General features: G+C 54.0%; 1 protein-coding gene across 5 annotated transcripts in view; it reads left to right on the forward strand.

Annotated features, from left to right (window-relative positions):
• BRD4 (bromodomain containing 4) overlaps positions 1-18,880 on the forward strand; it is a 105,933-nt gene that overhangs the window by 38,460 nt on the left and 48,593 nt on the right. For all 5 annotated transcript variants that reach the window (XR_014270129.1, XM_082496639.1, XM_082496640.1 and 2 more), the window contains exons 4-9: positions 576-894; positions 3,962-4,099; positions 7,198-7,333; positions 12,140-12,423; positions 14,075-14,434; positions 17,258-17,386. Coding sequence is in view for 4 of the 5 variants with exons in the window: in XM_082496639.1 (XP_082352765.1) it covers positions 576-894; positions 3,962-4,099; positions 7,198-7,333; positions 12,140-12,423; positions 14,075-14,434; positions 17,258-17,386 (1,366 nt within the window). In the remaining variant the exon portion in view is untranslated. The remainder of the gene's footprint in view (positions 1-575; positions 895-3,961; positions 4,100-7,197; positions 7,334-12,139; positions 12,424-14,074; positions 14,435-17,257; positions 17,387-18,880) is intronic.

Raw genomic sequence — 18,880 nt, forward strand, 5'->3', positions numbered from 1 at the left:
CGAAAAGACAGATTTTGGCATGAAATTGGGGTGAGCTTGACCCGTGGTGGTGGGGTGGGTGCTGCGGAGAAGCTGAGAGGAGATAAATGTGTCCCCCCCGTGGTCCTTTAGCTGGAGCTAAAAGTTGGCCAACACCAACTTAACTTCTCTTCCCGGTTTTGGTGAACCCAACCCTGGAGCTGAAACTGGTAATTGCCGAGAGCGAGCGGCGTTTTGCTCATTAGAGCCTCGTTTAGAGGTAATGAAGGTTCTTTATGGAGAACATGGGAGTCCTCCTTGGCCACATTAGGCAAGAACAGGGATAAAAGTCACGCTCGCTAAGGAGCGGAAAGGCGACGCCAACACCTGGTGTGGAAGAGACGGCAAATTGCCTCGGAATATCCTTTCTTAACCCTGGGATACAGAAAGCTGACATCATCTGTTGGGACAACACAACGCTGTGACTAAGCGAGCGGGGTGCGAGCTGTAGTTGCCCGAGCCAGACTGGCAGAGGTCCGCCGGGTTCTTTTTAAGCAGTGCCTTGTACCAAAAGCTGGGCTTGAAGTGATCTCCTCTCCCTTCTCCGTGTCGCGCAGGGTGTCCGGTGAGGAATGCAATGGGATCAATAGCATGTCGGCGGAGAGCGGCCCTGGAACGAGACTGAGAAATTTGCCGGTAATGGGGGATGGACTAGAAACCACCCAAATGTCTACGACGCAGTCACAGGTTCAACCCCAACAAGGCAGTGCTGTAGGCGTCAATCCCCCTCCGCCGGAGACCTCCAACCCCAACAAACCCAAGCGAATGACCAACCAGCTGCAGTATCTGCTCAAGGTGGTGCTGAAGACGCTATGGAAGCACCAGTTTGCGTGGCCTTTCCAGCAGCCCGTGGACGCCGTCAAGCTGAACCTCCCTGTAAGTAGAGGGTGAGAGACCAGATGGTTCTCGGTGGAAGGAGTGAGACCGTTCAGGTCTGGCGCCTTCTCCTGGAGTCACTGAATCCATCCTTAATGGTTGGGCTCTATCATCCAACGGTTGGGCTCTATCATCCAACGGTTGGGCTCTATCATCCAACGGTTGGGCTCTATCATCCAACGGTTGGGCTCTATCATCCAACGGTTGGGCTCTATCATCCAACGGTTGGGCTCTATCATCCAACGGTTGGGCTCTATCATCCAACGGTTGGGCTCTATCATCCAACGGTTGGGCTCGATGATCTGAAGGGTCTTTTCCAACCTAAACGATTCTGTGATCATTTAGAATATACACACGCGAGGAGGAGTCCCCAGTGGCTCAGCTACTGCTTTGCCCTTTACCACCCTCCTCTTTCCGCCGGGATGCGGAGAAGAAAGTAGGAATAATATTGCAGGAGTCGGGGAGGGGGAGTCTGCAGTCCCGTCCCCCAGCCGAGCACCAGACGTTGTTGAGCACCGAAAATTGTTGAGAACTGAAAATTGTTAATCATCAAAAATTATTAATCATCAAAAATTATTACGCAAGTCAGCTGTCGACGCGGGCTCTGCCTTACTGCTCCCCAAAGCCCAGCGCGCTTTTCTGTGCCTCGTGTAAACTCTTGCTTGATCCCTGCTGGTTTATCAGCAGAGCCTTTTTGGGAGATGAAAACGCTCTCAGCCTTTCGCAGAGCGTCCGAGTATTCCGATGGCCGCTGTGCCTCTCGTGCCCTCCAGCACCGTCGGTAACACAGGAGTCCTTTCATCAGGGATGCCCATTTTAAGTTAATTGGCAGTAAATCGAGGGGATGGAGTGCACACTCAGTACGTTTGCCGATGACGCCAGGTCGGGCGGGAGTGTGGATCTGCTTGAGGGTAGGAGGGCTCTACAGAGGGATCCGGCCAGGTTGGATCGATGGGCTGAGGCCAACGGTGTAAGGTTCAACCAGGCCAAGTGCCGCGTCCTGCGCTTGGGTCTCACCAACCCCATGGACGCTACAGGATGGGGCAGAGTGGCTGGAAAGCCGCGTGGCGGAGAAGGCCCTGGGGGTGTTGAGGACAGCTGGCTGGGTATGAGCCAGCAGCACGGCCAAGAAAGCCAACAGCATCCCGGCTTGTATCAGGAATAGTGTGGCCAGCAGGATCGGGGCAGTGATCCTCCCCCTGTAGTCGGCACTGGTGAGGCTGTACCTCAAATACTGTGTTCGGTTTTGGGCCCCTTGTGACAAGAAAGACATTATGGTGCTGGAGCGTGTCCAGAGAAGGGCAACGGAGCTGGTGAGGGGTCTGGAGAACAAGGAGAAGGGTCTGGAGAACTTATGAGGAGCTGCTGAGGGAACTGGGGGTGTTCAGCCTGGAGAAAAGGAGGTTCAGGGGAGACCTTACCGGACTCTACAGCTCCCTGAAAGGAGGTTGTGGCGAGGGGCAGTCGGTCTCTTCTCCCAAGTCACAGGTCATAGGACAAGAAGAGACGGCCTCAAGTTGTGCCGGGGGAGGTTTCGGTTGGATATTTAGGACCACAAAGGTGCTGGGAGGGCTGGAGCCCCTCTGCTGGGAGGGCAGGCGGGGAGAGGTGGGGGGGTCAGCCTGGAGAAGAGAAGGCTCCGGGGAGCCCTCCGAGCCCCTTCCAGTGCCTAAAGGGGCTCCAGGAGAGCTGGGGAGGGACTCTGGGTCAGGGAGGGGAGCCGTGGGACGAGGGGGGGCGGTTTGGCACCGGCAGAGGGCAGATTTAGGGGAGACAGTGGGGGGAAATTCTTCCCTGTGAGGGCGGTGAGCCCCTGGCGCAGGGTGCCCCGAGGAGCTGTGGCTGCCCCATCCCTGGAGGGGTTCAAGGCCGGGTTGGACGGGGCTTGGGGCAACCTGGGCTGGGGGGGAGGTGGCCCTGCCCGTGAGAGTTCGACTAGATGACCTTTAAAGATCCCTTCCGACCCAAACCGTTCTATGATTTGGATAAATTTCTTCGCCCCGAGGGCTGTAAAGCGTTGGAACAGGCTGCCCAGGGAGGTGGCGGAGGCGCCATCCCTGGAGGGGTTTAGAAGACGTGTAGATGTGGCGCTTGGGGAGGTGGGTTTGGCCGCGTGACGTTAGCAGTTGGATTCCGGGATCTTAAAGATCCTCTCCAACCTAGACAATCCTCCATGTCCCATTGCCGCTCCGTGCCTCAACCCATCCACCCTCGCCAGGAGGAATTCGATTAACCCCCCCCCCCCCCCAAAAAAAAAACCAAAACTCGCAAAAATTGGAGCGTAATTTATAAACGGTATATTTTAGTAAAGCCCAGCGACGTCTCCTCTGCTGCACCTCTGGTTTGGAACCTCCCAGCTCCCACCAGAAGAGCTTTGCTCCCTCTCTCCCTCCAGATGCTCTCCCGAGAGAGAGAGAGAGGTGTTTCTGCGCAACACCCCCTTCCTTCGGCTGTTTTACCTTTAAGCTGTAACAGCTCTAAATAGATAAATCTCTTCCCCGAGTGTTGGGCTATTTCGTTTCCTCGCGGCAGGAGCGAGCTCCCTCTTGCATGTGGAGAGCGCCGGTTCTATAGCAACGGCGTTTCCAGCCCTAATTTGGTTTGTTTGGGTTTTTTTTGTTTTTTTGTTTTTTTTTCCCCCCTAAGCATTATGCCTAAAAATAGAAACACCTTCTTTCGTGTTGATCCGGATGCGTTTAAGGAGCTGTAATAAATCCGATTTCCCCACTTCTCTCGCTGCGTTCGACCCGTGACCTCCTGCGAAGGGTCGTTCGTTTCCCGTAAGATATTGTAGGAATTCCTCGGCGCTTACCAACCGAAAACCCAGAATGGGGGAATTTGGGTGCCTCTGGGGTTAAATTACTCCTTTATCAAAGGTTTGTCCTTCTATTTAATTAAAAAATCCCAGTTGAGAGGTTGATGAGGTTTAAATCTGGCAGCTAAATACCTTCTGGGCGTGGAGGATCTCACCCAGGTGGGTCCGGGGAGGAGAGGGAGCGATCCCGCTCCTTAAACGTGGCAAATGTTTTCATTCTCACACTGTCTCCTCCCTCTTTTCCCTCTGCAGGATTATTATAAGATAATTAAAACTCCGATGGATATGGGAACAATAAAGAAACGCTTGGAGAATAACTACTACTGGAACGCTCAAGAATGTATCCAGGATTTTAACACGATGTTTACAAACTGCTACATCTACAATAAGGTACGAAAAGTTCCCCAATCTGCCTTTTTCCGAGGGAAATCTCCCGCGTCCTCATTGGACCGGTGCGGAAACGCAGACGTCTCTCGTTCGAACGGTCCTTGAAAGGAACCACCGCCGAGATGGGCTCCGTTAGGAGAACAAACGGGATTAAAGCGATGGGAGCAGAGGCACGTCCGTCTTCTGCCGAGAAGCAAGACCAGACAGGGCTGGCTTAATTTACCCGCCCGGAAGAATTCTTAGCAGATACCATCAGTCTAGACGTCATTTCTTCTTCTTTTTTTTTTTAATAAGGAAATTTTTCAGTTTTTCTTTGGATCTGACTCGAGCAGAGCCACGAACGTTATCAAACTAATACCGGAGAAGTCGATCTGTGCTTCGTGTTTTCTTCAACTTTGTTAAGAACCCGACTTAAGGCTGGTTTGAAATTCTGAAATCTGGGAGGGGAAAAAAAAATATGGGATATACGGAGCGGCACATTGAGTTTTACGTGCCTGACCCTGACCTCGGTGTAGAAGATTCTGCTCCAGAGAGTGAGAAACACCCCAAAAACCATTTTATAAACAACTGCTGGAGTGCAGGAAAGGGTATCCGGAGGGATGAGGAGCAGCCCAGGGCATTTCCATGAATGATGGGGTGGTGGGACAGCGGCCTGTCCCCACCAAAACCCGGAGGTGACGGTGGAGCTTGGAGAGCTGGAGAAGGTTCTCAGGGGTGGAGAGCTGGAGAAGGTTCTCGGGGGGTGGAGAGCTGGAGAAGGTTCTCGGAGGTGGAGAGCTGGAGAAGGTTCTCGGAGGTGGAGAGCTGGAGAAGGTTCTCGGGGGGTGGAGAGCGGGAGAAGGTTCTCGGAGGTGGAGAGCGGGAGAAGGTTCTCGGAGGTGGAGAGCGGGAGAAGGTTCTCGGAGGTGGAGAGCGGGAGAAGGTTCTCGGAGGTGGAGAGCGGGAGAAGGTTCTCGGGGGATGGAGAGCCGGAGAAGGTTCTCGGGGGATGGAGAGCCGGAGAAGGTTCTCGGAGGTGGAGAGCCGGAGAAGGTTCTCGGAGGTGGAGAGCCGGAGAAGGTTCTCGGAGGTGGAGAGCCGGAGAAGGTTCTCGGAGGTGGAGAGCGGGAGAAGGTTCTCGGAGGTGGAGAGCGGGAGAAGGTTCTCGGGGGGTGGAGAGCCGGAGAAGGTTCTCGGAGGTGGAGAGTTGGAGAAGGTTCTCGGAGGTGGAGAGCTGGAGAAGGTTCTCGGGGGGTGGAGAGCTGGAGAAGGTTCTCGGAGGTGGAGAGCGGGAGAAGGTTCTCGGGGGATGGAGAGCCGGAGAAGGTTCTCGGGGGATGGAGAGCCGGAGAAGGTGCTCGGGGGGTGGAGAGCGGGAGAAGGTTCTCGGGGGGTGGAGAGCCGGAGAAGGTTCTCGGGGGGTGGAGAGCCGGAGAAGGTTCTCGGAGGTGGAGAGCGGGAGAAGGTTCTCGGAGGTGGAGAGCGGGAGAAGGTTCTCGGAGGTGGAGAGCGGGAGAAGGTTCTCGGGGGATGGAGAGCCGGAGAAGGTTCTCGGAGGTGGAGAGCCGGAGAAGGTTCTCGGAGGTGGCCCCAAGCTGTACTGAGCGCAGGACGCTCGCTCGTTATCTTCTTAAGTAGCAAAATGATAGCAAATACCAAACGAAGAGTTTGCTGCTGTCCCGGAAGTCGGCGAGCTGTGGTCAGAGCCTCAGCCTTTCCCTTCCCCGACCACTCCACCCTTTCCACCGCTTGGAGTGTGGTGGTTCCCCTTCGGCTTCTGCCCTTCCTCGTTTCTCACGGGTCTTTCTGTCCCGTTGCTTCACCCTCCCGTGCTCTGACCTTTTTTTTTTTTTTTTCCCTCCTCTTCTCAAAAATATTGCACAAGACCTTCCTAGTTTGTTCCAAATAAGTCATCGTTAGTAGTTTGGGTCCTTCAAAACCATCTCCTTGGCCATCGCCCTTTCTGGTTTGAGCCAGCGCGATGCAGCTGGAACGAAGATGGGACTCTTAAAGGCTTCAAATTACTCATGTGCGCCTTAAACTTTGTTCTCCCACCGCGGTGTCTTCCCCCGTGCCAGCTTTTTCCCCCGGTCTCCCCTTCCTCCCCGTCATCTTCACCGGTCTCTTCCGGGCCGGAAGGTAGAAAATCATCTAAGCTAAAGAAACATCTCTGTGGACGTCACGGAGTTTGCAAACCGTCAACCGTCTCACGGGCAAATACGGTTTTAACCGTCCTCGCGCCGATGGCAGAGCCAGAGCTGCCTTCTCTTGGCATCACCACGTCGTGACAGAGGTGGCCGTGCCTTTGTCATCTTCACGTCAATCCGGACTCTTCTTCACTTGCTGCCTGTCCTTCCCTCTCTGCCAAATTCTGTTTATCCCCAAAACAGCTTCAGACCTTCGTATCTCTTGTCTCCTCTCGCCTGCGCCGCTGCAGGTGCCCCTGGGCGGAAGATCTCACCCTCTCTAGGTGTCCTCCTTCCTGTTTTCCTTGACCTCGGCAAACACGGGCCTCCCCTCCGGATCTGCAAGCGCCGCTTAGTGCCGTCCTCTCCTTCCACGCTGACATAGCAACAAGTAAAAGCTCACAACAGTCAACTTCCTCCTTAAAAACCTCCTATTTTAGGGAAAAAAAAATTCCTTGGAAGCCCGTTCTGAGCTCTTCTTCCCCTCTACGGAGAGAACTCTTCCATGAGAGCACGTCAGGGGGATCTCGCGTGGTGGAAACGACCGGCTGGTGTTCATCCAGCTCTTTCTTTTCCCGTTTTTTTTCCCTCTTTTCCCTCTTCCCTTCGCTGAGAAAACAGCCTTTGCTGCCCACAGGTCGCACCTCGTGTGGGTTTATTCTCCGATACGGCTCCTCGGTGACGTCCCGTCCCGTCATCTGGTGTTTCCTATAAAATAGAAGGGGTTTAGGGAGAGGATTTGTCTGCGCGTTCGGCGCTTGGGACGATATTCCGTAACACCTTAATAAAACCAGCAGCACTGAGGAGGGTTAAAATACAAAGTCCTCTCTCGGGAAATATTTCCGTGGAGAAATTTTATATGTCTATATTTCTGTAAAGGCAGATAATTTCCATATATGCTTCGCCTAATTCATGGTGTCCTGTTTTTTCCTCCAGCCAGGGGATGACATAGTCTTAATGGCAGAAGCTCTGGAAAAGCTTTTCCTGCAGAAAATCTCCGAAATGACCCAGGAGGAAACGGAAATCGTTATAGCCCAGACGAAAGGAAGAGGACGGGCGAGGAAGGAAGCAGGTAGGACGGTTATCGGTGCGACGTTGGCGGCTCAGCCACGCTCGACGTCACGCGGGGACCTCGTTTCATCCTGCTTGAATGGGGCTGTTTGATTGGGGGGGGGGTTTAATTAAACCCCGCCATCCTTCCGTGGGATGTTCTTCGCTTTATTGCGTCGGGCGTCTAAAATCGGGTGGGAAGGTGGACGGCTGCTTCGTGTTCTTGTCTGTCCGCGTGAAACACTCTGCGGTGCGAGGCAGGGCTGTGCCGTGTCTTAAAAGTCCCTCGTCTGTGGCTTCTGGGCGGCGTTTTGGGGGGAGGAGGAGTGCTGGGGACAGATTTTGCAGCAAATATGTGCGTTTTAAAGCACTTGTATTTATAGCGCGGGTGAAACGTCGCAATTCCCGGCTTTTCCACGAAAATAAAAGGCTGAGAGCGATAGGAAAAGTGTTAAATTTCTACCGTCGGGGAGCCGAGATGATGAACTATCTCTCGCGACACCTCGAGGGTATAGTTCAGCTGTTAAATTCTGTTGTATCAGACCTCTTTTGAGTTTCGCAGCCGCTTTTCACCTCCTCCCGGATGGATTTGGCGCCGTAAAAAAGCTGCGGTGTGTTAGAAAAGCGTCAGTGACTCAACGTGACGGCTACAGACCGACGGGGGAATCCTCCAGCGGAGAGCGTCTGAAAACAGTTCCAAGCGTCACAACCCGCTGCTGTCCTCTGTAAAACTTCCTCAAGTCACAATTTGCGCACCTCATTTATTAATTTTGCGGTGATTGGAGATAGATCTAACGAGGCTTGATGAGCTTGCCGTCCTGCCAAAGGATGCTCTGCCCCGAGCGAGGTGGAACGCCGCTCCCCGAAGATGAATTCATTTTGTGCGGACCTGACCCGTGCGCGGCCAGAATCTCAGAAAACCCCTTTTTCTTGCGCCCAGACTTGATTAATTTACCTTATCTTGCCCCTTTTTCGGGGCTGAAATAGTAACCTGCGTCCACTTTGGTTTCGCGATATCTTCTTTTTAAAACGTCTCTCGTCTCGCTCTTGTCTCATTCTCGTCCTTTTAACCCGACCGCTGCGCGATACGAAGGAAAATATCACGCGCCGGGAGCGTCCCCGAGTTTGTGTCACCAAAAAAAAAAAAAAAAAATGATGTTTTGACCATATTCGCTGCCTGTGAGGTGGCGCGAGCGTCCCGCAGACTGTCTGGAACGCCGTGAATCCTCGCGTCTCCTCCCGTCTCAGCCTTGGACTGGTGCTGCTGGGATCCCGATGGGTTATTTTTCCAGGTTTACTGGAAAATCAGCGTGGCCGGGGAGGTTGAGGAACCTCGAAGGGTTTGGGGACCAGTTGTCGGGGTAATAGGGAAGAAATCGGACTCTGGTGGTTGCTCTCCTCCGTAGCTGTTGGAAGAGAAAACCTTTCTGTGCTGCCATCCCCCGGGCAGCGCCTGCAAATTCAAACCAGTAACGTTTACTAAATCCCCTGAATCTTCCCCGATTTATTCCTGACGGTCGTCGTCTTTCTGCGTAGAGGGAGGTCAGACCATTTTCAGAACATCTTGTCATCTAACCCGCCGAGGAACGTAAAACGGGTCGTAAAGCCGAACATCTCAAACGGCTGTAGTTATTTTGCCTTTGTTTTCCTTTCTCTCCCCTCGGCAGTTCTTCGCCGCCCGCGTCTCTCTCCGCTGCAGGACTCTGCGTGTCTCCACACGTGTGTTTCTTGCGCTGCTCCCGTTCCTCCGTCTCTCCGTGTTGTTGGGTCCTTTCGACTTCACGAAATCCAGATTTTGAAGCACCAGCGAACCCAATTCATGGGTTTTTCTGCATGCGACCGAGTCATGTTTACTGGTAGCTGAGATTTTTCTCTAATCGTTACTTTTTTTTTTTAGACGCTCTCCCTGATATTCCTGTGCGCAGGGAGCAGCTCTCCTTGGGTAGAAAATTATTGGCCATCACCTTTCTCAGCATCTCCTTGAAGGAGAAAGAGATGAAATCACCCGTAGAGAAGATCTTTTTTACCTACACGGCGTAGAGAGGCGCTTACGAACTCGGATCTCCTCCCCTCTGCCACGACCCTATAGCGTATATAACGTGTAGGTCCCCACCTGAGCTCGTCACCTATAGTATGGACCAGCTTTGCCGTAGGGACATCCGGAAACCCCGTATGGCCCATACGTCGTCTGGGGCACCCCACACCCGGTGCTTCTACCTTGTGATTTACTGTATAGAACAATAGAATGATATAACGACTGTATATTTACTATAATATCTATTTGCAGACCTGCAAGATCATTTTCCTCTAGTCTGCTGCTCCTCCTGTTCAATCATTGTGCGCCAAATTTTAGCGTATACTGACCGATTTGGGGTTAAACTATCAAAACCCAGGCGTGGTGGTGGCTGGAGGAGCCACGTGCGGTGCTTTGCCGCAAACCCCTCCCCGGGTTTTGAACAGGAATCTCGAGCTCCTGTGCGAGGCAGGAGGTGGAACGTGTCGGCTTTGCCTAAGTGATGTAGAGCTTCCTCACGGTCCCGGCAGGACCCGCGGGATCCCGGCAGTACCATGAGATCCCAGCAGGACCCACAGGATCCTGACAGTGCCATGAGATCCCAGCAGGACCTGCAAGATCCCAGTAGAAGCAGAGGATCCCAACAAGACCCACAAGGATCCCAGGAGGACCCACGGGATCCCAGCAGGACCACAAGATCCCAACAGGACCTGCAGGATCTCAGGAGGACCACGGCATCTTGGAAGGACCCACGGCATCTTGGAAGGACCCACGGCATCTTGGAAGGACCCACGGCATCTTGGAAGGACCCACGGCATCTTGGAAGGACCCACGGCATCTTGGAAGGACCCACGGCATCTTGGAAGGACCCACGGCATCTTGGAAGGACCCACGGCATCTTGGAAGGACCCACGGCATCTTGGAAGGACCCACGGCATCTTGGAAGGACCCACGGCATCTTGGAAGGACCCACGGCATCTTGGAAGGACCCACGGCATCTTGGAAGGACCCACGGCATCTTGGAAGGACCCACGGCATCTTGGAAGGACCCACGGCATCTTGGAAGGACCCACGGCATCTTGGAAGGACCCACGGCATCTTGGAAGGACCCACGGCATCTTGGAAGGACCCACGAGATCCTAGCAGGACCCACGAGATCCCAGCAGGACCACAAGATCCCAACAAGACCCATACGATCCCAGCAGGACCTATGGGATCCCAGCAGGACCCACAGGGTCCCGGGAGGACCATGGAATCCCAGCAGGACCCACAGGATCCCGACGGTACCATGAGATCCCAGCAGGACCCACAGGATCCCGACGGTACCATGAGATCCCAGCAGGACCCACAGGATCCCGACGGTACCATGAGATCCCAGCAGGACCCACAGGATCCCGACGGTACCATGAGATCCCAGCAGGACCCACAGGATCCCGACGGTACCATGAGATCCCAGCAGGACCCACAGGATCCCGACGGTACCATGAGATCCCAGCAGGACCCACAGGATCCCAGTAGGACCCACAGGATGCTGACAGTACTACGAGATCCCAGCAGGACCGTGGGATCCCTCTGGCTACGATTTCCCCCCCGATGCAGAGGCATCAGCGCTCCGCTGTCGCTTTGCAGGGAGAACAGGAAGAAAATTCCCGATTTTATTCTCTTAATAAGTCGCCGTTCCGTTTTTGGCGGCAGCCGGCTCGTTAGCGGCTGCAGTCGTGCAGCTCTTAACACGCGACACGTTTCCAGTGGCATTACGATAACGGCAGCTCCTGGGGGCTGATCAGGAGCGAATCCGGCTGCGATTCTTTTCTAATTAATTATTTTTGGGGGGGAGCGATTCTTGGGAGAGGTGCCGGGCAGCCGTGTCGAGAGCGCGGTGAAATAGCGGCCAAAATCCCGTCTTCTGTGGGAACACGGGTACGGATCGAGCGGTGGGATTTCTCCCTGCTTGGGATGTGCGTAAAGGATATTCCCCGTGTGATAAAAAAAATACCGAGCTCTCTTCTTGCTAAAGGTAAAGATGCGATTATCGCTAACGAGGTACGTTTGATACCTGGCAGAAGGTGCCCGAACCTTCTCCGCACTTCGGGTTGATCCCACATTGCTGAAGGTCTGTTGGAAATTGGGTGGTGTGTCCCAACGTTCCCCCTTTTTCCATGCCGGAAGGTTTGGAAGTTTGGGCAGAGCGAGGAGGTGACAACCCCAACGCCTCTAGAAGGTCCAAGGACAGCGCTGATGTTTCCCATCCTCGTGTCTCCGTCCTCGGCGGTTGCTCTGGGTTGGAAATGACCCTAACGAGGACCGCGCTCTCCACCCCTCGGGGGAGATTCCCCCCGGGACGGTGGCAGCTGCCGTGACTTAAAGTCACTAAGAATTAAGAAACTCTTCTCGATACCGGTGCACCAAATGTCTCCCGGAGGGAGACCCTGCCCAGTTTGGGCTCCGAAATGATGATGGTGAAGGACGGTTGCCTTGGAAAAAAGCGGGGACAGGAAAAGACGCGCTCGAGTCCCTTTTGGGAAGGGAAGGGGGAAGGGAGGAGGACGCCTCTGCCCTCCTCACCTTGGTCGTCTTCTGGAGGGGTTTTGCCACAGTTACGTCCTGAGCTCCTTCACCGTCTCACCCAGCGAGCCGCAAAAACAATCCTCGTGAAGGAAAACCGGTTCCTCGAGAACGGGAACTGCGAGATGCGAGTTACCTAATGAGCAGTGTTCTTTTAATGGTCTTATTACAAAACGTCAATTGTTTTTCCCGTTAAAACGACTGCCGTTTGAAGGGAGACACAACCTTCTCTTTCTCTTCTCTTGGCAGTGACATCCAAACCAGGATCATCCACGGTACCGAACGCAACCCAAGCATCCTCCCCGGCGCAGACGCAGGCGCCTCAGCAAAACCTCCAGTCGGCGCAAACGACTCATTCCTTTCCTTCCGTCACCCCCGACCTCATCGTCCAGACCCCCGTAATGACGATGGTGCCTCCTCAACCTCCTGCGCCGCCTCCGCCGGCTCCCCAGGCCCCCGCGCCGCCGGCCCCGGCTCCCCAACCCATCCAGCCTCACCCTGCCGTTATCCCGACCCCCGCCCAGCCCGTGAAGGTGAGTCATTCCTTAATTATCTTAACCTGACGGCTTAAATTTAACTTCACGGCGTAGAAAGGCTGCGCTCGCTCAAGCGGTTGCTCTTGGCTTTGCCGCCGGAGTCTCGTTTGAAGGCTGCGGTTTGGTCAAAGAATTTTGTGGTTTGAGAAACACGAGGAGCCCGCGGTGACCCTCTGTGACGCCAGTTCAAGTCAGACGTGGTGGATTCCACCCAGTTTGCGTGGAAACTCCGCTCGTCCTCTTAAAACCGCCCTTCCTTGAGCTTCGTATGACTCGGGGAGAAAATCTGGAGTTGCTGAGTGCCTCGTGCCCTTCACCTTTGCTGGTCCAGCAGAGATAATCCGTGTGTCTCTCTGTAGAGTTCGCTACAGGTCAACAACATCTCAATATTTTTGGAAGGGCTTCCGGTGTCCTTCTCGTAGCGTCGCCACCAGGCTCGAGCCACTAGCCAGGGCGAATCCGCGTCAACGCTACGAGAAACACAACTAAGTTGAAGCCAAAAAGTACGACAGAATCCCAGAGGGGTGGGGGGTGGGAAGGGCCCTCCGGAGCTGCCCCAGTGCCACCCCCCGCCAGAGCAGGGGCACCTCCGGCCGTGGCACAGGACACCTCCAGGCGGGTTTGGAATGGCTCCGCAGCGGGAGACTCCCCCCCCTCTCGGGGCAGCTGTGCCAGTGCTCTGCCGCCCGTACGGGAGAGAAGTCCCTCCGCAGGTTGAGATGGGACTGCCCATGGTCACGGTTGTGCCCGGTCCCTCTCCTCCCGGCACTGGGCACCGCTGGAAGAAGGCCGTTCCCACCCCCGGCACCCTCCCTCCCGTTACGGATGGATGAGATCCCCCCTCAGCCTCCCCTCCTCCCCCCCGAAAAGCCCCGATTCCCTCAGCCCTTCCCCATAACAAAGACGCTCCGGTCCCCTCCTCATCTCCGCAGCCCTTTGCTGGAGCCTCTCCAGCAGTTCCCTGTCCTTCTCCACCCGGGGAGCCCCGAACTGGCCACAGCGCTCCAGACGTGGCCTCCCCGGGGCAGAGCAGAGCAGAGGGGGAGGATGACCGCCCTCCACCTGCTGGCCACGCTCTGCTTGATGCCCCCCAGGATGCCCTTGGCCGCCTTGGCCACCGGGGCACACTGCTGGCTCGGGGCCGCCCCGTTGGCCACCAGGACTCCCAGGTGCCCTTCCCCAGAGCTGCTCTCCCGCAGGTCAGCCCCTGACCCGTACCCGCGGGTGGGGTTATCCCTCCCCAGACGCAGCGCCCCACACTCGCCCGCGTTGAACTCCGTAAGGTCCCTCTCCACCCAACTCTCCGCCCATCCGGGTCATGGTGAACGGCGGCACAGCCTCGTGGGGTGTCACCCGCTCCTCCCAGTTTGGTGGCAGCAGCAAACTGGTGTACACTCCATCCTTTCATCCACATCATTGATGAATGTACTGAACAGGACTGGACCCAGTACTGACCTCTGGGGACCACCGCTGGTCACAGACTTCCAACTAGACCCTGCCCCGCTAACCACAACGCTCCGAGCTCTCTCTGCCAGCCGGTTTTCAATCCACCCCACCGTCCGTTTGTCCAACCCACGCTTCCTAAGCTTCCCTTTGAAGCTGAATTAATGACGTCAAAATTAATAGTGATTTATTTGTTCGGTTGTAGACAAAAAAAGGGGTGAAGAGGAAAGCAGACACCACCACGCCAACGACCATCGACCCGATTCATGAATCGTCATCGCTGCCCGCCGAACCCAAATCCACCAAGCTGGGGCCGCGACGGGAAAGCAGCCGCCCGGTGAAGCCTCCGAAGAAGGACGTTCCGGATTCTCAACAACACGTGGTAGAAAAAAGTAGCAAAATATCCGAGCAGTTAAAATACTGCAGCGGGATCATCAAAGAGATGTTCGCCAAGAAACACGCTGCCTACGCTTGGCCCTTCTACAAACCCGTGGATGTGGAAGCGCTGGGACTGCACGATTATTGCGATATCATTAAACATCCCATGGATCTGAGCACAATCAAAGTAAGCTCCGGTTTGAAGGAGAGGGGGAGGTAGGGGGAGGGGGGTAAGGAGAAAAAAAAAAAAAAAAAAGAAAAGGATGATTTTTATGATTTTTCACCCCCCGCCCCAGCGTGCCGGCCGTCTGCCGGATTTCATTTGGCCGTAGGTTTCTGGTACATTCGGTCTCTCTTCTTCTCTTCTTGTTGTTATCGTGACGTTTGGGGGAAAAACGAACCAAGCCGGCATCCTTCCAGAAGGGCTCTTGGGAAACGCTCGCACGGAGGGGGGGTTTATAGAAAATTTCCATGACTGTATAAATCTGTCCCTTTTTTTTTAGCCCAGAAGGTGGCCCCAGAGAGCAGAAATCTCAGGAACGAGGGGGATTTGATTCAAACCAACCCCGTTTTCAATTCTTTTGAAAAAAAAATAAAAGGCCCGTCTTTCCCAAGTTGTCTGTCGAAGTCGGTCTTTCGCAAAGCACAGGTGGTTCCCTCTGGTTTCAGACAGTTTCGTTTAAACGAGCGGCTGCAAATTCATCCACGCTTCCCCTCGAAACCTTAATTCGTTATCGGAGTCGTTTGGTTTTAAAAAGCGACCGCCCAGTCATCCCTTGAAATGTTAATTCAGGATTGAGAAGCGTGAACTTTTTAGCTGGGAAACCCTCGTTCCTTATTTAGAAAGTCTTTTAACTTTTTGGTTATGAAGCGTTGATCCATGACTTAGAAGTCTGACTTTAGCTATGAAAGCTGAATTCCTTATTTGGAAGTCTTTTAATTTTTGAGTTATCGAACCTTAATTCATTATTTGGAAGTCTTTGAGTTGCCGAGCCTTAATTCGTTATTTAGGAGTCTTTCACTTTTGAGTTGCCGAGCCTTAATTCGTTATTTAGGAGTCTTTAACTATTTAGCTGAGCGATCAACTCCCGCGCCGGCAGTTTAAACGTAGCTCTGACTCCTTCGCCCGCTTTGGCTCTGCGTTTTCAAACCAGAGGAGGGAGGTTTTTTCCCCCCTTCCCGCAGCCGCGGTCGCACCAAGGCTGAAGCCGACGTGGATCCCGGCTCTTCCTTCGTCGCGGCCTTTCGGACCTCTCGGATCTTGGCGGGCCAAACCTTGAGGACGTCGAATTAAATCCTTGGCTTTCTCCTTTCTCCTCCGGACTGGCCGGCGGTGAACGTTAGGTCTTGCACATCTGTCTTTCTGGCCACCCCGCTGCCCAACTGTCTGGCAGAGCTGCGTGTCTGAGGTCACCCTTGGCAGATGTTGCTGAGACAGCTGTTGAGCATTCTCTTGTCTTCCAGTTGGCCAACTCAACCCCCCTTTCCCAGGGAGGGAGAAAGAGGCATGAAGCTTCTCTTGGCTCAGCTGGCGTTGTCACAGCTGGCTGCAGCGTTCGGGGGGATGAGGGGTCGTCTCAAGGTTGTCTCCACCTGGAGCGGTCCTCCCAGCTCCATGGAGGCTTGGGACGGGAGCAGGTAGCCATAGAGCAGGTCTGTGTCCTCCTAGGGTGGAGGTCCAAGCTCTAGAGACATCAGCTCGGTTCCTGGAGGAAAGGTGGATTGTTGAAAGCAGGTGAGATGGTTGAATCCTGTCCCCTACATCACCAAAGTCGTCATCTTCCATTGGTGGTGTCCTCTGTCCCTCCAACCGGGCTCTTGAGGTCTTCCTTCCAGGGGAACGAGCTGAGCGAGGGTCTTCCAAACAGCTCTTGAGGTCTTCCTTCCAGGGGAACGAGCTGAGCGAAGGTCCTTCAGACAGCTCTTGAGGTCTTCCTTCCAGGGGAACGAGCTGAGCGAAGGTCCTTCAAACAGCTCTTGAGGTCTTCCTTCCAGGGGAACGAGCTGAGCGAAGGTCCTTCAAACAGCTCTTGAGGTCTTCCTTCCAGGGGAACGAGCTGAGCGAAGGTCCTCCAGACAGCTCTTGAGGTCTTCCTTCCGGGGGAACGAGCTGAGCGAAGGTCCTTCAAACAGCTCTTGAGGTCTTCCTTCCGGGGGAACGAGCTGAGCGAAGGTCCTTCAAACAGCTCTTGAGGTCTTCCTTCCGGGGGAACGAGCTGAGCGAAGGTCCTCCAGACAGCTCTTGAGGTCTTCCTTCCGGGGGAACGAGCTGAGCGAAGGTCCTCCAGACAGCTCTTGAGGTCTTCCTTCCAGGGGAACGAGCTGAGCGAAGGTCCTCCAGACAGCTCTTGAGGTCTTCCTTCCAGGGGAACGAGCTGAGCGAAGGTCCTTCAGACAGCTCTTGAGGTCTTCCTTCCAGGGGAACGAGCTGAGCGAAGGTCCTCCAGACAGCTCTTGAGGTCTTCCTTCCAGGGGAACGAGCTGAGCGAAGGTCCTTCAGACAGCTCTTGAGGTCTTCCTTCCAGGGGAACGAGCTGAGCAAAGCCCACCATATTCTTCTGCTAACGCAGGATCTTGGGCACGGGTGGAGGTTCAGACCTTTTTGGTTGAGGTCAGGTAGAGCTGAGGTTCATACTTCTGCCTTTCAGCACTGCTCTCCACATCTGGTTCTTCATCCAAACCCCGTAGCTGCTGTCAACAGCGAGAAGGTGTCTTGGAGAACACATTGTCCTCTTCCGAACATCATAGAGGACGCCTGTAGTCAGCTCTAAATTTTACAAACCATCCACAGTCCGTCAGTTGACCAAAATGAGTCGTTCTTTTACCCAAAATTAGAGGTTCCAGCGTAGGGAGAAAACGGGTGCGTGAAATCCGTGGGGGTGTCACGGGGCTGTATTCATTCAATCCATCCGTTTGGTGCATTTGTACTGTTCGTAGCTGAGAGTTATGTTGGTTTGTGGTTGGTTTTTTGGTTTTTTTTTTTTTTTCCCTCTTCTCTCCTCCTTTCTAGTCTAAACTGGAGAACCGGGAATACCGAGATGCTCAGGAATTCGCGGCGGACGTACGATTGATGTTCTCCAATTGCTATAAGTACAACCCCGCCGATCACGAGGTGGTGGCCATGGCACGGAAACTGCAGGTGAGGACGCGCGTTGTCGCCGGCTGCTTCGGGTTTCGATGAGCGCCGGCGTCTCTCTTGACTTATTTTTCCAGCACGAGGGTTGCGTAGTCTTGAAATAACATTAAAAAAAAAAAAAAAAATACCAACTTGGTAGAAAATGGTAAAAAAATGTTAAATTTTTGCTGTGGAAGTGATGCGAGGAGTGAGCTGACTCAGCCCAATTTGCTTCTTTTAAACTCTTTATTTGGTTTAACGGCGTCTTTTTCATGTCCTCTCCTTAATAAAGGAGTAGGAAGGAAAAGCGCGGCTCCAAAACGTCATTTTTCTCCCCAAAACGCCTAGGAAGAAAATAAGCGACTGCCCGCTTGGTTGTTGCTTTTTTAATTCCTTCTTCCCTCATTCCTACGTTTTCCCCTCTCCGCCTCGTTCCCGAAGGGTTTGTAATTAATGAATTAGCTGATAAAGACGCCGCGCGTCTCGAGCGAAAGCGCTTGGCTTCCTGCGCGCGCTCCGCCCGCCGCTCCACAAAATCCACCTCCGTTCCCTCGTTTCTCGATAATCCGGAGCTGCTCCCCGGGGTCGCCTGGCCGAAACGGGGGAAAAACGCTTCGCTCCGAGCGGATCTGGGAGAGACCGAGTTCGTTTCGAGCCGCGGAATGCCCCAAAATCCAGGCGGAGCCGCCGGGCAGCCGCCTCGACGGACGCGGGATGGGCTCGGCGGGATGCGGGAGGCAAATCCGTACGGGCAGAGGTTTTATCAGCACGGAAAAAGCGGACACGGAGTCCGCGCTATGGGAAAGGAGGAGGAAAACCGGCGTGGTTTGCTTTAAAATTCAGAAAACAGACGGAGAAGGGGTCCGAGTTACAGCAGAAGGCGCCGGAGAGCTGGGGAAAGCTCTTAAATTGGGGAGAAGGCTCTGAAATTGGGGGAGAAGGCTCTGAAATTGGGGGAGAAGGCTCTGAAATTGGGGGAGAAGGCTCTGAAATTGGGGGAGAAGGCTCTGAAACTGGGGGAGAAGGCTCTTAAATTGGGGGAGAAGGCTCTTAAATTGGGGGAGAAGGCTCTTAAATTGGGGGAGAAGGCTCTTAAATTGGGGGAGAAAGCTCTTAAATTGGGGAAAAAGCTCTTAAATTGGGGAGAAGGTTCTGAGATTGGGGGAGAAAGCTCTGAAATGGGGGAGAAAGCTTTTAAATTGGGGGAGAAAGCTCTTAAATTGGGGAGAAGGTTCTTAAATTGGGGAGAAGGTTCTTAAATTGGGGGAGAAGGTTGTTAAATTGGGGAGAAAGTTCTTAAATTGGGGAGAAAGTTCTTGAATTGGGGAGAAAGCTCTTAAATTGGGGGAGAAGGTTCTTAAATTGGGGGAGAAGGCACTGAAATTGGGGGAGAAAGCTCTGAAATTGGGGGAGAAAGCTCTGAAACTGGGGGAGAAGGCTCTTTAATTGGGGGAGAAAGCTCTTAAATTGGGGAGAAGGTTCTTAAATTGGGGGAGAAGGCTCTTAAATTGGGGGAGA

Source organism: Vanellus vanellus (assembly GCF_965231255.1).
Source record: "Vanellus vanellus genome assembly, chromosome: 30".
In the NCBI taxonomy this organism is placed as follows: domain Eukaryota; kingdom Metazoa; phylum Chordata; class Aves; order Charadriiformes; family Charadriidae; genus Vanellus; species Vanellus vanellus.